The sequence below is a fragment of the Pipistrellus hanaki genome (assembly GCF_964339955.1).
Source record: "Pipistrellus hanaki genome assembly, chromosome: 2".
Taxonomy (NCBI): Eukaryota; Metazoa; Chordata; class Mammalia; order Chiroptera; family Vespertilionidae; genus Pipistrellus; species Pipistrellus hanaki.
This window is the reverse complement of record NC_140504.1, coordinates 171,147,876-171,173,684: the sequence shown is the minus strand read 5'-3', so window position 1 is coordinate 171,173,684 and position 25,809 is coordinate 171,147,876. Positions and strand designations below refer to the sequence as shown.

Below are 25,809 nucleotides of genomic sequence, written 5' to 3'. Positions count from 1 at the left end.
CATATGCATATAATATCTTATATAATATCTTCTATTAGCAGTTAAAATGAACTAGATAAATTTCAAAAACATGTTGAACAAAAAACAACTTATAGAATGATATATTCAGCTAATACTACTTATATAAAGTTTAAAATATGTAAATGGATATGTACATCCATGGGGAGTGGGATAGGGGAAGGGCACAAAAGGAAGTTCAACTTTACCTGTTACCTTTTACTTTTTTAAAAACACTGAAGCAAATGTCACAGTGTTAGGATTACAAATATTTAGTATTTTTTTAAATTCATTTAAAAGAAAGACTAAATATTCATTTTAACTCTTACATAGCAGTCCCTTTTTTATCATCCAAATGAGGTAGCAGTCTTTTGGCGTACATAGCCTCTCTCTCTGTGTCTAGGTCTGTATATTTCTGTTTCTCATCTAGGAACCACCATCGCCTTCCCACAACTTCTTCAAAATGGGAATGAAGCTAGAAGCTGTGGACAGGAAGAACCCTCATTTCATTTGCCCAGCCACTATTGGGGAGGTGCGGGGCTCAGAGGTGCTTGTCACTTTTGATGGGTGGCGAGGGGCCTTTGACTACTGGTGCCGCTTCGACTCCCGGGACATCTTCCCTGTAGGCTGGTGTTCCTTGACTGGAGACAACCTACAGCCTCCTGGCACTAAAGGTAAAGGCCCATCTTTGAGCTCTTGAAATCAGGACCCAAAATCATGATAGAGATTACCTAGATCTCTTATGGTTAGTATTTCTCCACCAATAAACCTCACTAGTAGGCAGAGGAGGAGCAAGAGCCAGTAACTTAGGTAAAAAAACACACACACACAAAGTCTACCTGTGAGTAATTAACAACAATAGGAATAAAAATGTCAAATGAAAGTAGGCATGGAAGCAGCAAGAAGAGAAGTGCCTTGGAAGTGGTAGTGGAGCCATTTTTATTTAACTGAGACTAAAACAGGATAAGCCTTATTGATCCAGACTATATTCAGTTAGGTTTATTTTCTCCCTTTCTTGCCTAGAGAACTCTGTTATGTTGATCAATAAATCTCTTACAGCAGTTAGGGAGTTCTCAGGAGCCAGAAGAGCTGAGAATTTGTGTCCAAGAATTGCTGGACATGCATTCCTTTCTGACTACACACCACGCTGATAAGCAACATGACTCACTATGTGGTTGCTGTATTTGCTGAACTATTTTCCTCTCCAATTCTGTGTATCTCTGGAGACCTTAGATTTTTAATAAGATGACCAGGCTCAGAAGGTAGAGAAAGACCTTCCAGTTGGCATTTTCATAACACATCCTTCAGTCATCATTCCAGCACCAGGTGGTTTCCTCCAACACTCCCTCCTTCACCACTCCAGACCCTTAGTAGGTTCTGTAATGTAACTTTCAGAAATAGAAGAACTTCAGCCATCTCAGTGTCCTGGCTAAGGAGCAAGTGATACAATGTGGAAAAAATGTGGTTACTCAATTCATTTCACAAAACAAAATGTTTTCTGTATGTGTAAGCCTGTTCTCTGTAATCGTAGGATCTCTTCTTTTTTGCCTTCTGGTCATTAATGTGCAAATGTGAAAAAAATGGAAAGTAATGAGATTGTTTCTTGCTTGCAATAAGTAGGAAAAATACTAGTATTTAATGTTCTTTTATACGCATTTCATTTTATCTTCCTGGTAACTCTGAACTAGAAATAATTATTTTCAGTTATATTTTACTTATGAGAAAAGCGAAGTTCAGAGGATTAAGTGACTTGATTTTGTTGATATCCCAGTCTAGAGAGGGAGGCCTTGGAGATCTTTCAGTAGGACTAGCTGTCAGGGCTGTCACTTTGAACCATATTGCCTTCACACATCTCCCCTCTATTCTTCCCATTCTCTTGTGGGCTCTCCTTAAAGCTTCATTTGAGACCCTGGATTTTGGCTTCCAGATCCCTGATATGAAATAAGAAAGAAGCAGTGTCAGAACATTGAACTGGGGTCTAATCCCAACTAGGATTAGAGCAAGTCATTCTAAAATGTGAGAGGTTGAACTAGATCGGGTGGGTAATGTCCAGTCTGCACTTGGGCCGTATAAGGCCTACAAAATCATTTGGTCTGGCCCTGCCAAGGCAACCCCAGGCAGGACTCAAAATTCAATAAATCTAGGAGCTTTTTTCATAGCAACATAAATTTAAATTAAGTGAATTATATTAATCAAATAATGTTATAAATATCCAAATGGCCCTTGATAGAAAAAAGTCCCCTACCCCTGAACTAGATGATCCCTAAGGGCCCCTCCACCCCAGTAATGCTGTATAGTTTTCTGATCTTGGGGATTACAGTTGACGCTTGTGACTGTCTCCTACTTGATTTCAGACCCCTCACCACACCTACCAGCAAGTTCTGCCCTCTACTCATATAGGGCTCTGCCCCTCTAAGAGGACTCCTGCATGGCAGCTGTTTCTCCTTTGCTAAGCCAGATCCTTTTTAGTTCCTAAACTCCTGGGGTCAAGCCAACCTTGATGGATAGCAAATACCAAGCTTGCAACTAATCCAGGTATTTAGTTATAAAAGGCAGAACCTTTTTTATTTTCTTAGCTCAACACTTTTTGTTTCTGTGACTTAAAATTGAAAACAGAACTATGCATTACTTTTTAAATTTAAGAAACCAAATAAAAAATTCAGTGCATTTGGCATAGTCAATACTAATCAGGCCTTTAGTCCTCATAATAATCCATTTAACATCCCTTGCTCTGATTTCAAGCTGGGCAAGTCAGTTTCATATTTTAGTTTAGCTTCCTGTGTAATTTTACAACAGTAAGAGGACATGAGATGCAAGCTACTTCCAAAGTTATATATTTTTTCTTTTTTAAAAAATAATTCTTTATTCAGATTATTACAGATGTTCCTCCTTTCTTTCCCCCCCCCCATAGCTCCCCTCCACCTGATTCCCCCACCCCACCCCACCCCATGCCCTTACCCCCCACCACTGTCCTTATCCATAGGTGTAAGATTTTTGTCCATTCTCTTCCTGCATCCCTCACACCCCCTTCCTCCCGAGAATTGTCAGTCCACTCCCTTTCCATGCCCCTGATTCTATTATATTCACCAGTTTGTTCTGTTCATCAGATTTTTTATTGACTTGATTTTTAGATATGTATTTGTTTTCACTTTGTTGTTCATAATTTTTATCTTTACCTTTTTCTTCTTCTTCCTCTTCTTAAAGAATACCCTTCAGCATTTCATATAATCCTGGTTTGGTGCTAATGAACTCCTTTAGCTTTTTATTGTCTGTGAAGCTCTTTATCTGACCTTTATTTCTAAATGATAGCTTTGCTGGGTAGAGTAATCTTGGTTGTAGGTTCTTGCCGTTCATCACTTTGAATATTTCTTGCCACTCCCTTCTGGCCTGCATAGTTTCTGTTGAGAAATCTGCTGACAGTAGTATGGTACTCTCTTGTAGGAAACTTTTTCTCTGGCTGCTTTCTAGATGTCTTTTGCCCTTGGCATTTTAATTATGATACGTCTTGGTGTGATCCTCTTTGGATTCCTTTTGTTTGGGGTTCTCTGTGCTTCCTGGACTTGTAAGTCTATTTCTTTCACTAGGTAGGGAAATTTTTCTGTCAATATTTCTTCTAATAGGTTTTCAATATTTTGCTCTCTTTCTCCTTCTGGCACCCCCATAATTCAGATGTTGGTATGCTTGAAGTTGTCCCAGAGGCTCCTTACACTATATTCATATTTTTGGATTCTTTTTTCTTTTTGTTTTTCTGGTTGGGTGTTTTTTGCTTCCTCATATTTCAAAGCTTTGGTTTGATTCTTGGGGTCCTCTTGTCTACTGTTGGATTTCTGTATGTTATTCTTTATTTCAGACAGTGCATGCTTAATTTCTGACTGGTTCTTTTCCTTTTTTTTTTTTTTTTTTTTTTTCATTCTCATTAAGATCCTTGAAAGTCTCACTAAGTTTCTAGGTGGTTTCTAGAAGATTCTTGAGTAACCTTATAACTGTGGTTTTGAACTCTATATCCAGTAGTTTGCTTTCCTCCATCTCTTTCATTCATGACATGTTTCTTTGTCTCTACATTTTGGCTGCTTCCCTGTGTTGATGGAGTGGCTTTGTGTGGTAGGTGACCTATAGGGCTCAGTGGCTCAGCCTCCCCAATTACCTAAGATGGACACTCTTGGTGCACCCCTTTGTGGCTGGGTGCACAGTCTTGTTGTAGTTAAGCTTTGATTGCTGTTGGTACACTGGGAGGAATTGACCTCCAGGCCAATTGGCTCTGAGGATCATCTGTGCCTATAATGGAAGAACTGCTGTTCTGGAGACAACTTTATGGGGCAGGACTTGCTTCAGTGGGGCTTTGGTGCTCACTGAGTCTGCCTCTTGAATATGTCACTTATATATGTGAGAGTTGAAATCTGGTGTCATCTCACACTGACCACTAGGTATACTGGCTCCTGGATCTCCAAGGAGGTGCAAGTCAGCTACTATCTAAAGCCACCCAGCAGGAGCTACAGCAAGATCTGCAGATTTCTCCTCTTTGTTTGGGGTTTGGAAGTTTTGGAGCTCTCTGACCTAGCTGCAATTTGTTAGGCTAAGCTGGGAAAAGGCAGGCCATTCATCTGCAAAAGCCGCTGTGCACAGATCAGGTGGGTTTGTAAATTGGGTGGGGTGGGGACTTAGGGAATCACTAGGGCATGGTAAACAGTGATGACTTCCAGTCAGCCTGAAGCTGGAACCTGAAGAATGGGGAGGGAGAGAGAATTCTATTTAGCAGAGGAAACAGATGAGTGGAGGCCTGAGATTTTTTAAAAATGCAATTGAGGAACTCAAAAAAAAGTTTAAATGACTAGCTTGTAGGGTGTAAGGAGGGGAGTGGAAAGAGAAAAGCCTAGGGAGGAAGGCACAGGAAATGCACAGCTTCCTTTTATATCATTTTAAGGATCTAGGTCTTTACCCCAAGAACAATGAGAGCCATTGAATGGGCTTTAATTAGTGGAATTGTAGGCCAAATTTGTGGGGGGTTTTGTGTGTGTGTGTGTTTAATTTCTTTATTGATTAAGGTATCACACATTTGTCCTCAACCCCCCCTTCCAATCCCCAACCTCTCGCCACTCATGCCCCCCCCCCCCCCCCCATTGTGCTTGACCACTGGTTAGGCTCATATGTATGCACACAGGTCCTTTGGTTGATCTCTCTTTTTTATCCCCACCCTCCCTTTCAGGTCCAACAGTCTGACCCATGACTCCTTATCTCTGGGTCTGTTCTTGTTCATCAGTCTATGTTGTTCACCATTTCCCCTAGATAAGTAAGATCATGTTCTTCTGGAAATATACTTATAAGAGTCGAAAATGAGACAAGCAATAATGGTTATGCTGGAAGGCATATGAATCAGTCTGTAGTGAGTTTCTTTCTGGGCCAACAGTTCTTTTTAGATTCAAATTCAATGTCAAATAGTTCCTTATGTGTTTATGTCAGCAATGATATTTCAGTTCTGGATGGTGGGCAAATGGTGGTAATGCAGGTCCGACCCTCTCTGGTTTGGTCCTGGGCAACCTGCAGTGATACACAGCTGCTGACTGCTGCGTCGTTAGCGTCTTCCATCTCTGGACTGCTTCTCTTCTGTCATCATGGTTGGAGTAGTCCTGTCAATTTTTCTCTGTTGCCGGAACCCACATGGTCTCAGAGTTGTTTTCTGAAAATATACAAACATATTCTCCTCCAAAAGTTAATAAAGGAATATTTTCTATAAATTTAACTTGGATCCTTTTTCATTTTTTGCCCAAATGATTTTCCTCTGGCTTGTTTTGACACCATGTGTGTTTTTCATGGGTGTCTTGCTGATAGCATTACAATTAATTTTCTAAAGTACAAATTTTCTAGATTTAAGTTACTTACAGATATTTTTCCTTACATATTCTTCTACTTTCCCCCCTTTTTTTATTTAAATATTAGGGGGCTTTTGAAAATTTTATAATGTAGTCGTGATAGCTTTTAAATTTTAATTTTTTGCACTATAATATGACTGCTTTAGGTTCATTTCCTGTTATGAGATTTTATCATGAGATGAACTACCAATAAAAATTTTAGTTAACACTTTAGGAACAGCTTTTTTTCCAGTGCAATTAATTTTTCTAGAATATTTGCTTATTTCAATTAGCCAATTTAAATTAGCCTGAAAACTTGTCTACTATTTTACTGTCAAATTTATTACCGTGTAAATATTAGTGGAAAGGATTATTTGCCTTCTTGAGTAGGCCCTGAGCATTCCTGGTGGTAGGCTGGATTTAGATATTAAAAACCCGCTTCCCCACACCATGGGTACAAGACAACTCAAAAAAGTTTTGTAGTGAGAGGGCAGCTACTTTCAGCCAAGTCTCTGTCTTTTACCCAGGTCCTGATTTGAGCTGGGCATGAGAAGTTAAGCAGCCGTGGGGGCAGGAGACTCCCTCATCAGGGGTGAGGGTCTGTGCCCCACCTCAGTTGACCCCCAAGTTCTCTCCTGATGGCCACTCTTTGACTGTGCCTCTCTTAGTTTGTTCCTTCCCTGAGGAATCTTACCCATCTCTGGCTAACCAGCCATCCTCTGGGGCCAAGCAGGGTGATGTGAGGTTCAGTTCCGTCTCCTTAGTATCCTATGGCCTGTGGCCTCCACATCCAACTCCTGCCATACGATCCCCTAGCCTGGTGGCGGGTCCCCAGTACTGATCACATATCTTGGGGAACCCGGGTTTCTTCTCCAGGGAGGGCCCACCTCGCCCCACTGGGTGAGAGACAGATCCATGGTACCAGTCATCACGAAGCTTCAACCTCTATGAACAGAAAGCTCAGGCAGCAGCTGTGGGCAATTGGATTGTGAGAAGAGGGTCCCTCTTGGCCAAAAGAGCAAGAGGGGCCAATATAGAATGCTCAGGTGCCTTCCCAGGAGGTCCTCTATACAATGGAAGGGATTAAATCCTTTCATGTCCTTTTTAAATTGCTGCCAGACATTCAAAGAGTTAATTCGTAAGTTTGCTTGGGATAATTGTATATTTATGCTGTTATAATTCTAGAATATCAAGCAATGTGTTATCTTTGTCTACAATTACCAGAAAGATGATTTTTTATTGATCCCCAAGGGTTTGAGGTACTATTATAAGTAATTGGGGTAACACAAATCTGGGGAAATTTTGAATGGCATTGTAGAATAATATCATGTAAGGATATTCTTTGTTCTGTGCCATGGCAATTCCATTTCATACTGGCTGTCCATTTCTTTTTCTATACACCAGGTCTTAGTTACATTTTCTGCACCTCTCCCAGAGGCTAGTAGTGATAGTAGTGAGACCCTTTCTTTGATGTCCACACAAGCCAGAAACCTCTCTTTAATTTTATACACAAAGGGGCAGTGTTTTGATTTTGTGTCATACAAAAGGGAAGCTGGGTGGAGACCCCTGTGAAATTATACTTTCTTGCCCCTCCCATGGTCCTCCTGGATGACCAAGGTGTTTGGTATTATTGGTGACTATATTAGGTGGCAGATCAGCCCATGTAAGGGGTCTTACCTGTGAAGTGTCAGGAGCATAAGTCCAAAATACTTCCCCATTTGCCCAGAACTATCCCCTTCCCATCACATATGAAAAATAAAGTATTAGATGTCCTTTTTATTTATATGAAAAATAAAGTATTAGATGTCCTTATTTCAGTTATGGCCTTGTATTCTAATCACATCGTTACTCTAATCAGATGGAAACTCTGGCCTTTATCCATCTTTCCAACAATTGTAGAGCAACCTTGTGTTAGCAGTGTTAGGCTTAGTGTAGGTGATAAAGAAGAGCCTTCTTTCCAGATTGATTGAGTGATTTAAATAAAAATGGGTGTGCAAATGCATAGCACCATGTAACACATAGTGGATGTCTACTATATGTTAGTTTTATCTGCATTAAGATGCGTAGGCATCTAGGAAAAGGGAACTACATACACGGGGGCATTTTAAGTACTCTATTTTGGTCAGGAAAAATATATGAGATGAGGTTTGTGCAGTGAACCAAAACTCCTATTATTGATTTTCCTCTTATTGTATGCTTGTTGTACACAAATAGAAATGGGAATATGAGAAATTAAAATGAGTGGCACTAGATTATGAAACAGGGGATCTGATTTCTCTTACTGATTCTAATTATATCTTCCGAAGGGACAAAACAATCCTGTTCCGTGCCTCCCTTCCAACTTCCTTAAGCTGACCCTTTAGAGTTTACAGTTCTCTTTCCTGCCTTCACTAACCACACATACCTGAGAATGGTAGTAATTTTTTGGCATATGTAATGAAACAATTGGCATCTCTCAAACTTCCTGGAATAGCGAGAAGTAATTTAGGCAGTTCATATATTTGACCAACCACACCTGTTGCTTTCTTGGGAATACTTAGATCCATGTAGTTTTCTTTGGCAAGCTCTTATTATAACACTAATTTTACCAGAACTCCTATTATTGATTTGTACCAATACATATCAATTTGCAAAGTCCTCCATTTTAAATAAGTGTATGACTTTTTTGAGGAAATATCCTATGTAATAAAAGCCTAATATGCTAAGTGTCCAGTCGTCTAGTTGTCCGTTCAACCAATCAAAGCTTAATATGCTAATGGTATGCTAAGGGCACTCAACTGCTCGCTATGACATGCACTGACCACCAGGTGCTAGACAGTCATCTGGTTGACCAGTCTTTATGCCGTGCACTGATCACCAGGAGGGCAGATGCTTCAACCAGTAGGTTAGCTTGCTGCTGAAGTCCAGCAATTGGGACTGAGTAAGATGGGCTGGACATGCCCTGGAGCCCTTCCATGTCCCTCCCCAGCCCCGATTGAGAGGTCCCCTGGCCTGGCCTGTGCCCTCTCGTAATCTGGGACTCCTCGGGGATGTCAGAGAGCCGGTTTCAGCCTGATCCTGCAGGCCAGGCCAAGGGACCCCACTGGTGCATGAATTCATGCACTGGGCCTCTAGTCACAGTTATAAATGAAAATTTCTTAATATCAATAATGACTAGAAAAAAACACAAATATTCATTTATATCAAGAAAATGAGGAAAACTTGGCAAATTCTTAAAGCAAAGAAAATTAAGATCATAAGTGTGGGTGATATGGCAAAAAGGCAGGAGTTTGTAAGATTTTATTTATTTATTTAATATATTTTATTGATTTTTTACAGAGAGGAAGAGAGAGAGATAAGAGAGTTAGAAACATTGATGAGAGAGAATCATCAATCAGCTGCCTCCTGCACAATCCCCACCAGAGATGTGCCCGCAACCAATGTACATGCCCTTGACTGGAATCGAACCCGGGACCCTTCGGTCCGCAGGCCTGCGCTCTATCCATTGAGCCAAACCGGTTTTGGCAGGAGTTTGTAAGATTTTAAGATTCATTGTCTTACGCTACAGAAAGCTGACTGTGTTCATTTGACATGGCTGACTAGCAGGTGCTTCCTCACAATGTGCTTTCATGCCACCTTCATGAGTAGCTTAGGCATCTGAAAAGATATAGCCCCTACTTGCTAAAATTGCTTGAATCCTCTTAGCTATTGCCCTAAACAGCTAGTCAGACACCCTTTTGATTTTCAGTAATTTGAGCTTTTTGAAGTTGGTTTATGGTCCCATCATGCATGATTTTATTATCCTTTTGTTTTTCTCCAGTCTGTATAGATTTATCAGCCTAAGAAGACCCCAGGAAAACATGAAATGTCTTTATAATTGCAGAGGTGCTCTATTCATGCCGTAGGAATAAGGGTTAAGAGGGAAAGAAGGAGCTAGATGTAGAGAACTGCAAGTGTTAACTGAGTTAGACAGGAGCAGAAGGCAACCCATGCTTTATTAGATGAACTGGAATTTAGGGGAATAGAGTTTCAGCCTTGGTATCAGCCCAGCTGGCAGCACATAGCTGAACCCAGCCAAGTTGAGCAAAGCTAATAAAGAACACATCCTCTAAATTACTATGCCAAGACCAATGATACACTGCTGTGAATGAAAACAAGATCCCAGTACAGAAACTGATAAACTAAATGGATTTCCCCATGTTCTTTTTTTCTTTTACATGGTTTATGTTCTATGTCATGCAGATACAGATACACACACACACACACACACACACTGGGCTTACTTACATTTTATGAATCTGTTTTCAGTTCCATATACAGTATTCTTGCTGCATGGAAGAGAGATCTGATAAAGAATTCTTTTTGGCAACTAAGACTCCTAACTAAGGATTATTGGAGAAACCTATAAATCAGCAGTACCCTGATGTCCTTCATTATTATAATTAGGCATGTTTGGCTCTTTATCTTCCTTTCTTTACTCGAGAAATATGTCCCTGTTTTGTAATTGCTTTCAGGGTAGTATAGTGGAAAGAGCATGGACTTTGGAGACTAAAAGATCCAGATTCAAATCTTAGCTTTAGCTATCTGTTCTTTGGCAAGTCTTTTAACCTCTGTGAGTTCAGTTTTATCTTTAACATATCCAAGTGTAATGGTTATCTCAGAAAAAGAACTTGTTTGATTATTTTTAAATATATATTTATTAAATTTATTGGGGTGGAACTTATAGGTTTCAGTTGTGGGTTTCTATGTTATAAGATCTGTATATTGCACCATGTGCCCACCACCCAAAATCAAATATTTCCTGTCACCATATATTAGGACCCCCTTTCCTCCACCCCCTTCCCTCTGGCAACCCCCCCTATTGATTGTTTGAGTTGCAAGCTAAAGTGCCACTTTTTTCATGGAACATCATCTTTACTTAAAAAAAAAAAAAAAACAACTGACTTGGATATTTTGCAGACACTTTCTCCAAAATTAAGTGAGCTGGGCACTATAAACATTTGTTGACAGCCTATAAACATTTGTTGTGAATGGTAAATTTAAACTTTCAGGTACAAATTAGAATTTTAAAAAACTTCTATCTACCAACATGAGCTTAACATCTTCCCAATATGTAAAGATTTCAGTGTCACCCTTTACTATGTTATATCCCATCTATAATAGAAGTTATTTTGATTAAGATTCAGCCAGTTGTCTTAATATTAAATATCAGATGTCAGGAAGGTAAAAAGCCATAGAAAGTTAGAATCTTGGTATCAGAAGTCATCAAATTCAATCTCACACCTGACTCAGGACTCACCTTAAAACCATGCCCTAAAAAACTCATCTATCCCTCAAATTCTTCCAGAACCAGGGAGATTATAACCTCTCAAAGGAGCACCTTCCTTCTGCTTATGATAACCTTATTGGCTAAAAATGTTCTTTTTCTTTTTTAATTTTGAGCTGAAATCTGCTTTCCCCAGTATCTTTCCATTGGCTCAAATTTTGTTTTTGTTTTTAATATATTTTTATTGAAAGGAAAGAAGAGAGAGAGAATCATTGATCAGCTGCCTCCTGCATGCTCCCCACTGGGGATTGAGCCCACCACCTGGGCATGTGCCCTTGACAGAATCAAACCAGGAACACTTTAGTCCTCAGGCTGATGCTTTATTTACTGAGCCAAACCAGCTAGAGCTCTTTTTATTTTTTTAATTTTTTTATTTTTTTACTGTTAGAGAGGAAAGAGAGAAAGAAAGAGAAATATAGATTTGAGAGTGAAACATTGTTCCGCTACCTCCTATATGCCCCCTACTGGGGATGGAGCTGGCAACCCAGGCATGTATCCTGACCTGGAATCCAATCCGCAAACTTTTAGTGTTCAGGGAAACACCCAACCTCATCTCAAATTTGTTTCTTGTTTCATATGAAACCTTTTCAGATAGCTCTTGATACACTTGTTTCTCTAAATATTTTTTTTCTTTAGATATTTCTGAGATTGGCTAGTTTATAAGCTCATCAACTTGAACTCTCTTTTTGATCCATTTCAATTTACAGTGTTGTGCCTAGAGTAAACTCTACACACCAGTGATGGCCTAACTGGTGTAGAATGGAGAGGTACTCCCACTTCCTTTAGAAGGGAATTATACTGTGACCTAACTGTTGAAGATAACTGCTGTATTTTTTTTTTTTCTAAGTTTATATTCTCAGTGGTCACAGTACATGCTTAATGTTACCCCTTATTTAGTCTCAGCACAAGTTGAACTTCTGGACATATGGCCATGTTAGGGAAGGGGGTTTTCTGGTAGTTTTTGCTACTTAGAGGTAGGAATGGTAATTCACAAGATTTGGAAAGTGCTTTTATAATTTCTCTTTTATCATAATACCCAGATAGTGATAAACCAAGTATTTTGATCTGTAAAAGCCTTCATCAAATAAGAGGATCTTCCCTCTTTCCCCGTAACTTTTCTTCAAATCAGTAGCAATTAAATAGCACCTGATCTATAGAAACATGGAAGCCTTCCTTAAGGATGAATTCAGTTACATTCACGTAGTCAATAATTGCAGTATACTGTACAGCTAGTCTTATTAGAACTTTCCATGGAAAAGAATGTATGTCATAAAATATGTTAAACATCATAATAACCCATAATTCAAAGAGGTTAAGTGATTTTCAAGGACCTGAACCCAATTCCATGGGTTTCTGACTTCAGAATTCATGTTCTTTCTACTGTAACACGCTTCACTTTTCTATGCCTCGAAGAAAGTTTAGAGATAACCATTAGGTAAGTAAGTCTGAGATAATTGTGAGGAATATTGAGTAAGATATTGAATGTTAAATATAGATTGCTTTGGGTAGTATGGGCATTTTAATGTTGTGGATTCTGCCAATCCATAACACAGTATGTTCTTCCATCTGTTTATGTCTTTCTCTGTCTCTTTTATAAATGTCCTGTCATTTTCTGAGTACAGGTCTTTTACCTCCTTAGTTAAGTTTATTCCTAGGTATCTTAATTTTTTTGGTGCAATGGTAAATGAAATTTTTTTTTAATCTCTCTTTCTGTAAGTTCACTATTGTTGTATAAAAATGCCACAGATTTCTTAGCATTAATTTTGCTACATTGCCGAATTCATTTATTAAGTCTAAAATTTTTTTTCCCTGTTATTTATTTGAACTTTATTTTAAGGAACATAAAAAATAGGTTTGTACCGTATTTTCCGGCGTATAAGACGACCCCCTAATTTTACAGTTAAAACATAGGTTTAGGCCTATATTCGCTGTATAAGACTACCCCCCACTTCCAAGGCAACACCAGTTTTTTTAATTAAATTTTTAATGAATGACATTTTTCGAACAGACCGTAATATACCGTACATTGATACGATAAATGGAAGGTCTCTTCACAAATGGCAATGCCATGAACTTGATCGAGAAACAAGAAATCCAAAAGAGAACATATACTTGGCGTATAAGACGACCCCCGGATTATTTTTTTTTTTTCGGTTGACTTTTTTTCGTTTCAAAAGTCGTCTTATACGCCGGAAAATACGGTAATCCATCCTTTTGTTGTCGTCTTTGCTGTCATTCAAGTATACACGATGAATTTGTAGATCTGGGAGGCAGCAGAGCAGTGAAGATTAAGAGAATCCTTTTAATGGAGTTATTTGTGAAGTGATAAATAAATAACTAGACATTGATTTCGTTGTAACCCAAATACTCTTAAATATTGACATCTCAAAGTGACAATCCAGTTGCAACTGATACCCTCCTTTCAGTTAGCAAAATATCAGAAAAGCACGTTGAAATAAGATACTCCCCCAAGAGAGGCTATTTTATATATTTATTTTATTTTATTTTATTTATTTTTTAAAATAAATTTTTATTGTTCATATTATTACAAATGTTCCTCTTTCCCCCCTCCCTCCATTGCTCTCCTCCACCAGGTTCCCACCCCACTCTCTGACCTTTCCCCACCCCCCATTGTCCTCATCCATAGGTGCACAGTTTATGTTCAGTCTCTTTCCACATCCTCCTCTTTTCCCCAAGAATCGTCAGTTCACTCCCCTTCCATACCTCTGATTCTATTACATTCAACATTAATATTGTTCATCAGATTTTTTTTTAATTTCCTTGGTTTTTAGATTCACTTGTTGATAGTTACTTATTTGTTGTTCATAATTTTTATCTTTATTTAATTTCTCTTCCTAAAGAACCCCCTTCAGCAATTCATATGATTCTGGTTTGGTGGTGATGAACTCCTTTAGCTTTTTTTTATTAGTGAAGCTCTTTATCTGGCCTTCGATTCTGAGTGATAGCTTTGCTGGGTAGATTATTTTAGGCTGTAGGTTCTTACTATTCATCACCTTGAATATTTCTTGCCATTCCCGTCTGGCCTGCATGGTTTCTGTTGAGAAATCAGCTGACAAAAAAAAAGAGAGAGAGAGAGAGAGAGAAATCAGCTGACAATCGTATAAGTGCTCCTTTATAGCTAACTACCTGCTTTGCTCTTGCTGCTTTTAATATTCTCTCTTTGTCTTTTGCTCTTGGAATTTTAATTATGATTTGTCTTGGTGTGGTCCTCTTTGTATTCTTTTTGTTTGGAGTTCTGTGCACTTCCTGGACTTATAAGTCTAATTCTTTCACCAGGTGGGGGAAGTTTCCTGTCACTATTTCTTTCAGTATGTTTTTGATATCTTGCTCTCTCTCATCTTCTGGGACCCCCATAATTCTGATGTTGGTTCTCTTGAAGTTGTCCCAGAGGTTTCTTACATTATCTTCAATTTTCTGGATTCTTTTGCCTTCTTGCTTCTGTGGAGGAGTGTCTTCTGGCTCTTTATGTTCCAAATCTTTTACTTGATTCTTGCCATCTTCCATTCTGTTTTTAGGACTCTGTATAATATTTTTTATTTCAGACAATGTATTCTTTATTTCTTATTGATCCCTTATTATTTCTTGTTGATTCCTTATTATTTCTAGTTGATCCCTTTTCATATCCTCATAGGTCTTATCAACCTTTTCTAGGAAATTCTTGAAAAACCTTATAAGCGTAGATTTGAACTCTATATCCAGTCACTTTTTGTCCTCCATTTCTTTCGTTTGTGATCTATTTCCTTGTCTCGGCATTTTCGCAGCTTCCCTGATAGGAGCGGGGGGGGGGGGGGGGGCGGGGGGGGGTTCAGGGTGGAGCCTACAGCCTTAGCTTCTGTCAGCCCCGCCCTATGGGGCTCCTGAGTCTCAGTAATCCCCAGGGTCCTTCAGTACTCGTTGCAAGCACCTCTGAGAGAAAGGTGCCCTAGATTTTCGCCTGCTACCAAACAGTCTAGACTCTCCCCCAATGAGCCCGGAACTGGGGTTCAGTTCAGTTGGAAATGGAGTTGGAAGTGGCGTTCAGAGCAGTCTGGAGCTTTTGTCTCCTTCCTGCCAGGGCAATCCCACAGCACAGCCAACCGTCCCTTCTTTGCGCACAATGTGTGCGCCTTCGGGACCTCCTTTCACCACTCCCCCGGGGTTCCGCCTTACAGCCCAGCTCCCTATGGATGAGCCTGGGTCCCCTGGGTCTGGCCTAGAACTGGGGTTCAGAGCAGTCGGAACTGGGGCCCAGCACAGTCCAGAGACTTTGTCTCTTTCCCGCCAGGGCAATCTAGCAGCAGAGTCAACAGTCCGTCCTCTGCGCGCAATGTGCACGCCTCTGGGGGCTCTGCCTTTCGCTGCTCCCCTGGGATTCCGCCTCACAGCTCCGGCTCCCTCTGTTTGAGCCTGGGTCCCCAGGGTCTGGCCTAGAAATGGGGTTCAGCACTGTCAGGTTTGGGGTTCAGCACAGTTGGAGCTTTTATCTCCTTCCCGCTAGAAATGCCAGCCAGGCACTCAGCCGCCCCTCCTCTCCGGCTCCGTCCTCTCCGCTTGTGCCGCATGTCTCCGTACCTTAGGCATTTACAGCTCCTCCGCTCTTCCTTCTGGTTTTTTCCTTGCTTCTCGTTGTAGAATTTCCAGTCAGTCGACTTTCCTGTAGTTCTGGGTAATGTCCATTTTATATTTTAGTTGTATTTTATTGAAATTGTTGTGTGCGGCTGCAGCTAGGTGTTTACCTGTGCAGCCATCTTGTATTCTCCCAAGTCTAATAATTTTTGATGGAGTCTTTAGGGTTTTCTATGTACAGTATCATGTCATCTGTGAATAATGACAATTTTACATCATCTTTTCCAATTTGTATGCCTTTTATTTCTTCTTCTAATTTTTTATTTCTTATTGGTAGTGCTTCCAGTACTATGTTGAACAGGAGTGTGAGAGTAGGCATCCCTATCTTGTTCCCATTCTTAGGGGAAAAGGCTTTCATTTTTGCCCATTGAGTATGATGTTGGCTATAGGTTTGTCATATAAGGTTTTTATTATGTTGATACCTCTATTCCCACTTTGCTGAGGGTTTTTATCAAGAAAGGGCTTGAATTTTGTCAAATGCTTTTTCTGCATCAATTTATATGACTGTGATTTTTATCTCAATTTGTTTATGTGATGTATCATGTTTATTGTTTTGCAAATATTGTATCATTTTTGCATCCCAGAATAAATCCTACTTGGTCATGGTGGGATTGGCCTGTAATTCTCTTTCTTTGTGTTGTCTTACCCTGGTTTTGGTATTAGTTGTATTTTTTCAAGGAAGTTGACCATTTAATATAAAATTTCAAATGTATTTATAAAATGTATTTATTTATTTTCTTAATGTCTGAAGGATCTCTTTTATTCTTGATGTTCATAGATTGTGTTTTCTTTTATTTTTCCCATATATTTTTATTGATTTCAGAGAGGAAGGGAGAGGAGAGAGAGATAGAAACATCAATGATGAGAGAGAATCTGCAGTTGGCTGCCTCCTATAGGATCAAGCCCACAACCTGGGTATGTGCCCCTGACCAGAACTGAACCCGGGACCCTTCAGTCCGAAAGCCGAGCTCTGGAGATAAATATGGAATAATAAAACATGCTTCATTAATCCAGCATGGGCCTTCCTAGGTTCTTGATTGAGAACTTAATAGATCTCCATCTCCTTATCCTTGAAAAACTATAAGAATACCCTTGAGAAATTTAGAGCTTAGTTCTTTGACCTCTCACGTTTCTTAAAATTTTTAAATCTTGAAGAGAAAATCAGCTATGTTTTTGAGATAGAGCTCCTCCTTCTAGTAGGACCTTGTTTCCTAAAACCTCAAGATTATGGGAGATTTTATTCTAGATCTTAGAAACTCTCATCCTTACTTCATGTCTCTAGTATACAGACTCAGAACTCAGCAAATGTGCCATGGGGGAAATTGGCCGCACACATGGAGCTCCTCAAGTTCCAATCTGTCACACCAACCTCTCTGACTTCTTTTTCCTCTAATCGAGCTCCTGACCCAAAATTCATGCCCCAAATTGGCAAATGCCCTCAGGAAAGAAAACAGTGTCAGATACCTAAGAAGCCCTCCCCAACCAGGTGTGGAATTCCAGTTCATCTAATCTTCATGATTTCTACAGTTCTGCAGTGTTATTTACAATAATTTATCTGACTTTTACAAGTTGATACATCAGCCATGCTGCATTGTCATAATCTATTACATTCTACCTAGAAACATTACCTTCTACTTATTCACTATAATGAGTTTTTTAACTAGTCTCTGTAGTTCTAATCCTGCCTCACCCCATCTCTGAGCAGCGTTCTTTTTTAAGTATATTCTGTCACTTCTGTGCTGAGAATCTTCCAGTTGCTTCCCTTCATACTTAGAATAAGTTCAGGTTCACTTTTGCAGTCTACAAAGTCTCACATAATCTTATCACTATTCTCTTTCTAACCTATTCCCCCTCTTCTCTCCCCTTTGCTCACTCAGTTCCAGTTATATACTGACCTTTCCAATTCTCAAACACGCTAGCAGGTTCCCATCTCAGAATCTTTGCACTTGTTATATGCTTTCTACTTGTACAGCTCTTTCTTCAGATCTTCATAAGGCTTTGCCTTTATTTCATTTGGGAGCTCTACAAATGTCATCTCTTCAGAGAGGACTTTTCTCACCTTTCTATTTCATTACCTTGCTTTAGTTTTGATCATAACACTTACCTAACAATATATTGTATATTTATTATTTTATTTTCTGTCTCCCCCACTAGAAGGTAAGTTCTGTAAGATGAAAACAATGTTTTGTGCACTGTTCTAACCCCAGGGTTAGAACAGCGCATAAACTATAGTAGGTGCTCAAGAAATATTTGTGGAAGAATTAGATATCTTAAAGAATTATCTATTTAAGAAGAAGATGAATGATTGTAGCAAAATTGAAAGTAACATAGATGTCTACAAAATGCTTTGGGAGAGCGGGCACTAACTTATTTGGGATGCAGTCAAACAAGGCCTCATTTAAGGAGATGAATGTTGGAAACTGAAAATTGATGTATGTCTGACCAGAAAGAATAGAGAACTCAACATATGACTTGGCATTCAAAAAAGAGTGGGTCTAGAACATGGGGACAGTTGACAGGAAGTGACATCAGACATAACTGGAGAGCAAGGCAGGGGCAAAGTCACAGAAGTCCTTGGATATAAGGATAAAGAATTTGGACTTTGCCTTAAAGGTAATATGGAGCAAAAATGTTTAAGGTTAAAAAGAGATGCTGTCAGATATATTTCTATATGTTTCACTACTCCTCACTATAATAATAACATTAAGAAGATTGATGTAGAAAATCCCTGACTTGGTTGAAGAGCCTACTTTCAAAACATAAGTCCTCATCCCAACTTACAGTGTAATCTGGGGAAGGAATCATTTCCTCTTCTGAACCTCTAATCTTCATTCTTAGCAGGAAAAGATTGTGGGCATTCTGTCTCTGAGTCTATGGTTCTGTTTATATACCTTGGGGAGAAATTTTTAATATTTTTCTACTGCATATACCAGAAATAATTAAGCTTCAAATTCTAGCCAATCTAACTTCAGTTCTCTTCTGAGATTTTCTAATATTTAGGTAAGATGCCAGGAAACTAGGTTTTTGGGATAAAACTATCCAAATGGAAGTAAGAAGTCTTTTTTTTTCCCCTCCTGCTGGGATGGGAGGAAGAGGTGATAGAATGAGTCTTTATCTTACAGTTGTGATTCCAAAGAGTCCCTATCCTGCATCTGATGTGAACACTGAGAAGCCCAGCATCCACAGCAGCACCAAAACTGACTTGGATCATCAGCCAGGGCAGAGGGGGCGTAAATCAGGAAAGAAGCGGGGCCGGACACCCAAGCCCCTAATTCCCCATCCCATCGCTACCCCATCCAAGGCAGCTGAACCATTGAAATTCCCAAAGAAGAGGGGTCCCAAACCTGGCAGTAAGGTAGGTAAAAATGTGGTTTTTCCATAAAGGAATCTTACCTAATAATAGACAAACATGTAAATTGACTGTACCTCCTCTACGCCACCAGCCAATCAGGAGTGATATGTAAATTAACCCAACAAATATGGCGGATAAATTTGTATACACAGGTGGGGCGGGCAGCGCCAAGCCCTAACTACGGGGTCCCAATCCATTGGGGGCCCGGGAAGGCTCCAGCCACAGGATATTGGTTCATCAGGGACCCAGGGAGGCAGGACGGACATCAAGAGGCTTTTTAGGCTGCTGTAGAGCAGGAGGGAAGGCCCACATTTCCTGCTGTTTCTAGCAACACAGTTGTCTATTATGCCTGAATTCTTCTGCCTCTTTACAAGGACTCTAAATTCCCTTGGGTGTTGTTGATTTTCAATGATAGCTGTTCATGGGAATTACTTGAGGCATGTGTGTGTGTGTGTGTGTGTGTGTGTGTAAAATATTCTAAACAACAAGTCTGCCCCTTCAGAAATTAGAGTTCCAATTTGTTCAATTTCCATAGATTCTGATTTTGCTGATTTGGAGAGTATCCAGCCAACAGTAAATTTTAAGTGTCCCTGAATGATTCTAACCTGTGGGTTAGAAGCCACTGCTTATGTTTATGCAAACACAAGAGCCAAATATCCAGGTAAAATATAGAAATCTCAATTGTACAGCTCAATAAATGTTTACCTATATCTAAACCCAGGTAGCCACCATCCAGAATGTTCTGTTGAATCTTTCTCCCTTAGCAATAAAAGCAGAACCAGCTACTTACCTTGGAGAGAGGAAAAAGAAAACAAAGGAGAATATGTGGTAATATGTAATAATACTGCAAAACAGTACCTCCTAATAATTTTATTTATCAGATTATAGGCTCTTACTCATCTCTGTTGTACTTGCCATCAGTCAGACTTACCTGAGGGGTCCCAGATTGGAGAGAGTGCAGGCCAGGCTGAGGGATCCCCTCTACACCCCCACCCCCCATGCACAAATTTTGTGCACCAGGCCACTAGTAAAGGAATATAAAGGGATAATTTATCCATATTCATACTTCCTGGAAAGTGGTATGTCTGGTCCTATTTCTTCACCTTGTGTATACTTTTAAGAGGAATTTACTAAGTTGTAATCCCTATTTATCTATTTACCTGAGAGTAGGTTATATTAGATATAGGATAGTATGGATAACAAACAAATTTTGACTTTGAAAGTTACTCATATTCAAGGGAATTCTGGTCTATCTTCCAGAGATGGAAGCCCTGCTCCTGATTGTTAACCTACCCAAAGTGGATGCCCAAGCTTGTAAATAAAAAGAGGATATTGACTTTGTAAATGTATTTTTTCTATCCTGCTCCTTCTTTAAAAAAAAATTATTGAATTCCTATTACGTATCAAGCTCTATATCGGGCTCTATATGATTACATATCACATATTCTTCACAAAAGTCTAGGAGATGAGTAGTGTTAATGTTATTTAAAAGTTAAGTAAATTGATGCTTAAAGATATAACTTCTCTATCATCACATAGCTAATAAACAGAGATGGGTCTCAAGATCTTCTAGTTTCAAAGTCACTGCTGCCTTACCACATATTCACTCTCGCATTTCTTGAGGGAGATAACACTTACCTTTAGTATAGGAAAGGATTCCTGAGTCAGGCTTTACTGAGCACTGTTCACTATGCATGACCAGTTCTTCATGCAGATTTTCCCTAGGGAAACCACTGATATGAAAGTTCCTCAGCTTCTTCTCTAGGGCTTCCCTTAGCATCATCTTCTCCATTCCCTCCCTACCTTCAGGATTTCTCTGCAGCTTCCTCCTGAACTAGACTACCTGACTTCCACTCTGGAGATGAATCCCAGTCTTCCTGGGAACTCCATTCCAATCTCACAAGTTCTTCCCTAGGTTTTGTTTGTTAGTTGATTGGGTTTTTGTTTGTTCCATAGCTCCAACTGACTTCAGTCCTAGAATGTAAGCTCCTTAAGGTTGAGAATCTAATCTTTTTCTTCTTCCTTTTTTCTATAGTGCCTTATATATCTGTCTCTTGAGAGATGTTCAGTATATGCAGGATGGATGGATGGATGAATGGATGGATGGATGGATGGATGGATGGATGGATGGATGGTTTGAGTGATGATTTTCCAATTGAGATTGTTTCTTACTTATTGGCTTTGAATTCTTGATGTCACATCCTGATCTTTGTATATAACACGTAATGCTCCTGACCTACTACCACTAACTCCTACCCCAGGCCCTGATTCATTTTTGTCTCCATAACTCTCTTCTCATTCTCATGTTTGAAGGAAAGGCTGAAGACCTAGGATTACAAGGCTAGAGAAGCTGTGCTTTTGATTATGTGAAGGCATTTTGAGCACAGTCAAATTAAAGAGGGAGAAAACTTGTCTGTAAGGTTCCAAAGACAGAATAAGAACCAAATAAGCAGAAGCTTAAGCAGACAGGTTTTGTCTCAGGATAAAGGAAATTTAACTAAAAGTCTATATTTAGTTAAATCTATTCCAAAATAGTAGTGATCCCTATCATTAGAGGAATTTCATCAGTGACTGGATGGAAGGGGTGTTATCAGAGATAAGGAAATAGAAATACTGGGATGGAAGGCTGATTAAATGACCTTTAAGATCCTTCAGAACCTAAGAACTATGACTATGATTGCCTCTGCTCTGTTTCCTCAGACAGTCCCAAATATAATAGCCAAAGTCCTCTTTCAAACTTCTTGAAAGCAGCAATTCTTATCTTATCCTGTATTTTAATGGCCTGGCATTTGAATCCCTAATTCCCCTTCCTGTCCTTTTTACCTACTGCTATAAGTGTATATCCTTTCCATTCAACCCATAACTTTTATATTCCTTTGTGAAGCAAGGTGATCTTGTGACTAAAAGCTTTGAAACCAGGCATACTTAGTTTTATATCTCATCTCCATTTGTTACCACATGTGTGACTTTGAGTAAGGCTGCGAGCCCCATAAAATGGAGATGGGGTAATATACTATGAATAGATATAATGCATGTAATTGCACCTATCTCAAATAATAATAATGTCCTCCATTTTTCTGGTTCCTACAATATTTGGACACCTTATTTACTAGGGTTGTTCCTTCAGGGACTCAGGAAATTCCACTACCAACTCAGTGAAGTTGAACCTTTCTATCCCAACTCATTGTTTATTTGGATTTATACTTTTCGCAATATCAAAACTATGAGGGGTTGTCCATAGCCTATGTATGCTTTCATAAGTGTTTGTGCGATTCCTTTCACAGGCAAGGCCATCTTTTAGTATATTCTTGCTGTCATTGGTGCTCTTTAAATAATAACACTCCTAGAAGGCAAACAGGTTTATATAGCTCCCAGCAGTGTGACCTTACATGACATTTAGTAAAAGGGGTTTCTAGACCTCAATGATGAATATGTTTTCCTTGCCTTCAGAAAGGCTTTTAGAAAAATTTATCTTGGAAAGAACCTTCTAAGATCCTTCTCCCCCAAAGGCTGCCCTGACCAGCGTAGGAGAGATGCTAGGAGTTTCTCAAATCATCATTATTACTTCCCCCATCATTGGTATTCTATACTGTATACTTCATTGAAAAGCAGTGTTGATACTTATATGCCAAGTATCATGCCAGGAATGGTACTCCAAATCAGACTCTCAGGGAGCTCCAGGCTAATCGGGTACAGCAGTACATAAGTATATAATGACAATACATGTGACAAGTGCAACTATGCAAAGGACAGAGGCAGCACAAAAGAGACAATAACTAGAGAAAATCTAGATATTTGTCAGATAAAAAAAGAAAGGAAATTTCAAACAGAAGGGATGGTTTATTAGTATAAAGATGTAGACCAGGTATGGTTTTTAGAGAAGTATCATAGTTAGAGATTATTAGAGTATAAGGCCAAAGATAATAAACGGCAGGTAATGAGCACAAGAGGTAGGCAGAGGATATAGTGTGTAGAGTTAGGAAAATGTACATTTCCATTTTTCAAGAAAGAGAAAGTACCAAATAATGTCAAAATAGACTCAAGCCATAATATTTTTTGTTGTTTTTTTTTTTTTGCTTTTGTCTGCACAACTAATAAAAAAATCAGGAACTTAAAATCATAATATTGAGTCTAGTATAAAAGAGAGTGAGTTAAGCTCTGGCTGTACAGAAACCGAGATTCTTGTGCATAGGTTCAGAAAATATTTACTAAGCATGTTCAGCTTTGGACAAGATGCTGTGGTGTGGGGGGGGAGGGGAGATAAAACACAGTCCCATCTACAAATATATTTTCATTTCATGGGTGAATTAAGTACTAGAATAGAGGAATAAGAAGACAAGTTACCTATCATGGGTAGCAAATTTCCCCCATCCATTTTGACAGAGAAAACCTCGGACTTTGCTGAATCCACCACCCACCTCACCAACAACCAGCACCCCTGAACCGGACACCAGCACTGTACCCCAAGATGCTGCAACCATCCCCAACTCAGCCATGCAGGCCCCCACAGGTAAGAACAGATCATAGTACTAGCTGCAACAAGCCCCAGGTCCCTGTGTCTGTACTTTCTCATCTTGCACCAATATTAACTCCCTGTCCATTTATAAACCTAAATAAAATCTTTTTGTAAAAAAATTTATCTTTGTCATCTGAAATAGTTTCAGGGAAACCTCCATCCTGTCAAAAAACAATCAGAGAAACCTTATATCACTTTGACAATAGCCACACCAAACAAACAAACAAACCTATGAGAATGTCTCTTCCTGCAACCCAGATACATGCCCTTGACTGGGAATCGAACCCGAGACTCTTCTGTGCATGGGCCGACTCTCTAACCACTGAGCACACTGGCCAGGGCTGTCCCACAGTTCTTAAATAGTCTATTCTGGGTTTTTGTGGGGGAGAGGGTACGTTGTTTTTTTTCTACTTGCTTTTCAGTTTTGGAAATTTCTATTAAGATATCCTCAATCTCAGCAATTTTTTCCTCAGCCATGTCCAGTCTACTAATGAGCCATCAAAGATGTTCTCCATTTCTGTGACAATGTTTTTGATCTCTAGAATTTTTAAAAATTCTTCTTAGAGTTTTCATCTCTGTGTATACCTTGCCCATCTGTCTTGTATGCTGCATTATCCCCCCTGGTATATTAACCATAATTGTTTTAAATTCCTAATCTAGTAATTCCAACATCCCTGCCATATCTGAATCTGATTCTGATACTTGCTCTGTGTCTTTGAATTGCATTTTTTGCCTTTTAGTATACCTTGTAATTTTTATTTATTTTTTTTTTTGAGAGCCAAATGTGATGTACTTCTTGAAAGGAATTTGTAAATAGGCTCTTAGTAATGTGACATTGAAGTGAAAAGGGAGAAGTATTCTATAGTCCTATGAGTAGCTCTCAGTCTTTTGGTGACTGTACCCCAGGGCTAGGAATTTCACCAGTGCTTCTTAGTCTCCCTACCAGTGGGAGAGTGTGGCTGGAGGGGGTTGGACTTGGGTATTGCTTCTTCCAGGTAGGTTAGGCTCTGATAAAACCCCAGCAGGTTAAACTCTGGTGAAATAGTTTCTCCTGAGGGCAGACCTTGTTAAGGACAGAAAGCTCTGATGTAGTACACAATGTTTCCTTTACCACTCCCCTACTGGGAGCTGGAGGGGACTTTTCTCCCATATTCACTGTGAGAACCTGTTCAAGCTTCCAGAGGTAAAACTCACAAAAGTGGGGATTTCCCCAACATGACTGGGCCCCCTAGAGTTTTTAACTATCAGATTTGTCCACACTGAGCTTCCAGCAATTTGTCAGTTACAGTTTAGATTTTCCTACCTTGGCTCTGGTTCCTGTGGAGGTTTCTGCTCATACGTTTCTGTTCTAGTAAATTATGATTCTCTATATCCACCTGTCTATCTTTCCAAATTTGGGGACAGCAGTTTGCCCTGCGACCTCACTTCTCTGATAGATCTAAAAAGAATTGTTGATTTTTACATTTGTTCAGTTTTTTACTTACTGTTAGTATGAAGTAGGTACTTCCAAGCTCCTTATATGCTGGACTCTTCTCTGAACTTTTTTTTTTTTTTTTACAACCTCCAATTCTTTTTAAACACACACACACACAATTATATATAATATAATCAATTTCAGAGAGGAAGAGAGAAACAGAAACATCAATGAGGAAGAGAATCATTGATTGGCTGTCTCCTACATGCCCCCTACCGGGGATTGAGCCCACAACCCAGGCATGTGCCCTTGATCAGAACCCGGGACCCTTCCGTCCACAGGGTGATTGATGCTCTATCCACTGAGCCAAAACAGCTAGGGCTACAACCTCCAATTCTGATATCATGGATACAGTAGAAAATTAAAATATGACAGTATACAAAAATATCTTTATGACCTTAATATTAGGAAGCATTTTTAAAACAAGACAGTAAGTATAAACTATAAAAGAAATGGCTTATGTATATACCTGGAAAAGGTAATATCAATATTCAACTATTTTATTTATTTATTTTTTAATATATTTTATTGATTTTGTATAGAGAGGAAGGGAGAGAGATACAGAATTAGAAACATTGATGAGAGAGAGTCATCGATCAGCTGCCTCTTGCACATCCCCTACTGGGGATATGCCCGCAACCAAGGTACATGCCCTTGACCGGAATCGAACCTGGGACCCTTCAGTCCCCAAGC

At 39.4% G+C, this 25,809-nt stretch overlaps 1 protein-coding gene across 19 annotated transcripts in view; it reads left to right on the top strand.

Moving 5' to 3' along the window:
- The window catches only part of SCMH1 (Scm polycomb group protein homolog 1), a 120,126-nt gene that overhangs the window by 74,415 nt on the left and 19,902 nt on the right, over window positions 1–25,809 (top strand). For 17 of the 19 annotated variants that reach the window (XM_084874543.1, XM_084874541.1, XM_084874538.1 and 14 more), the window contains 3 exons: window positions 428–671; window positions 18,897–19,129; window positions 23,510–23,636. In XM_084874543.1, coding sequence (XP_084730669.1) covers window positions 428–671; window positions 18,897–19,129; window positions 23,510–23,636 — 604 coding nt within the window. The remainder of the gene's footprint in view (window positions 1–427; window positions 672–18,896; window positions 19,130–23,509; window positions 23,637–25,809) is intronic. The other 2 variants (XM_084874542.1, XM_084874539.1) reach the window with 1 other exon arrangement.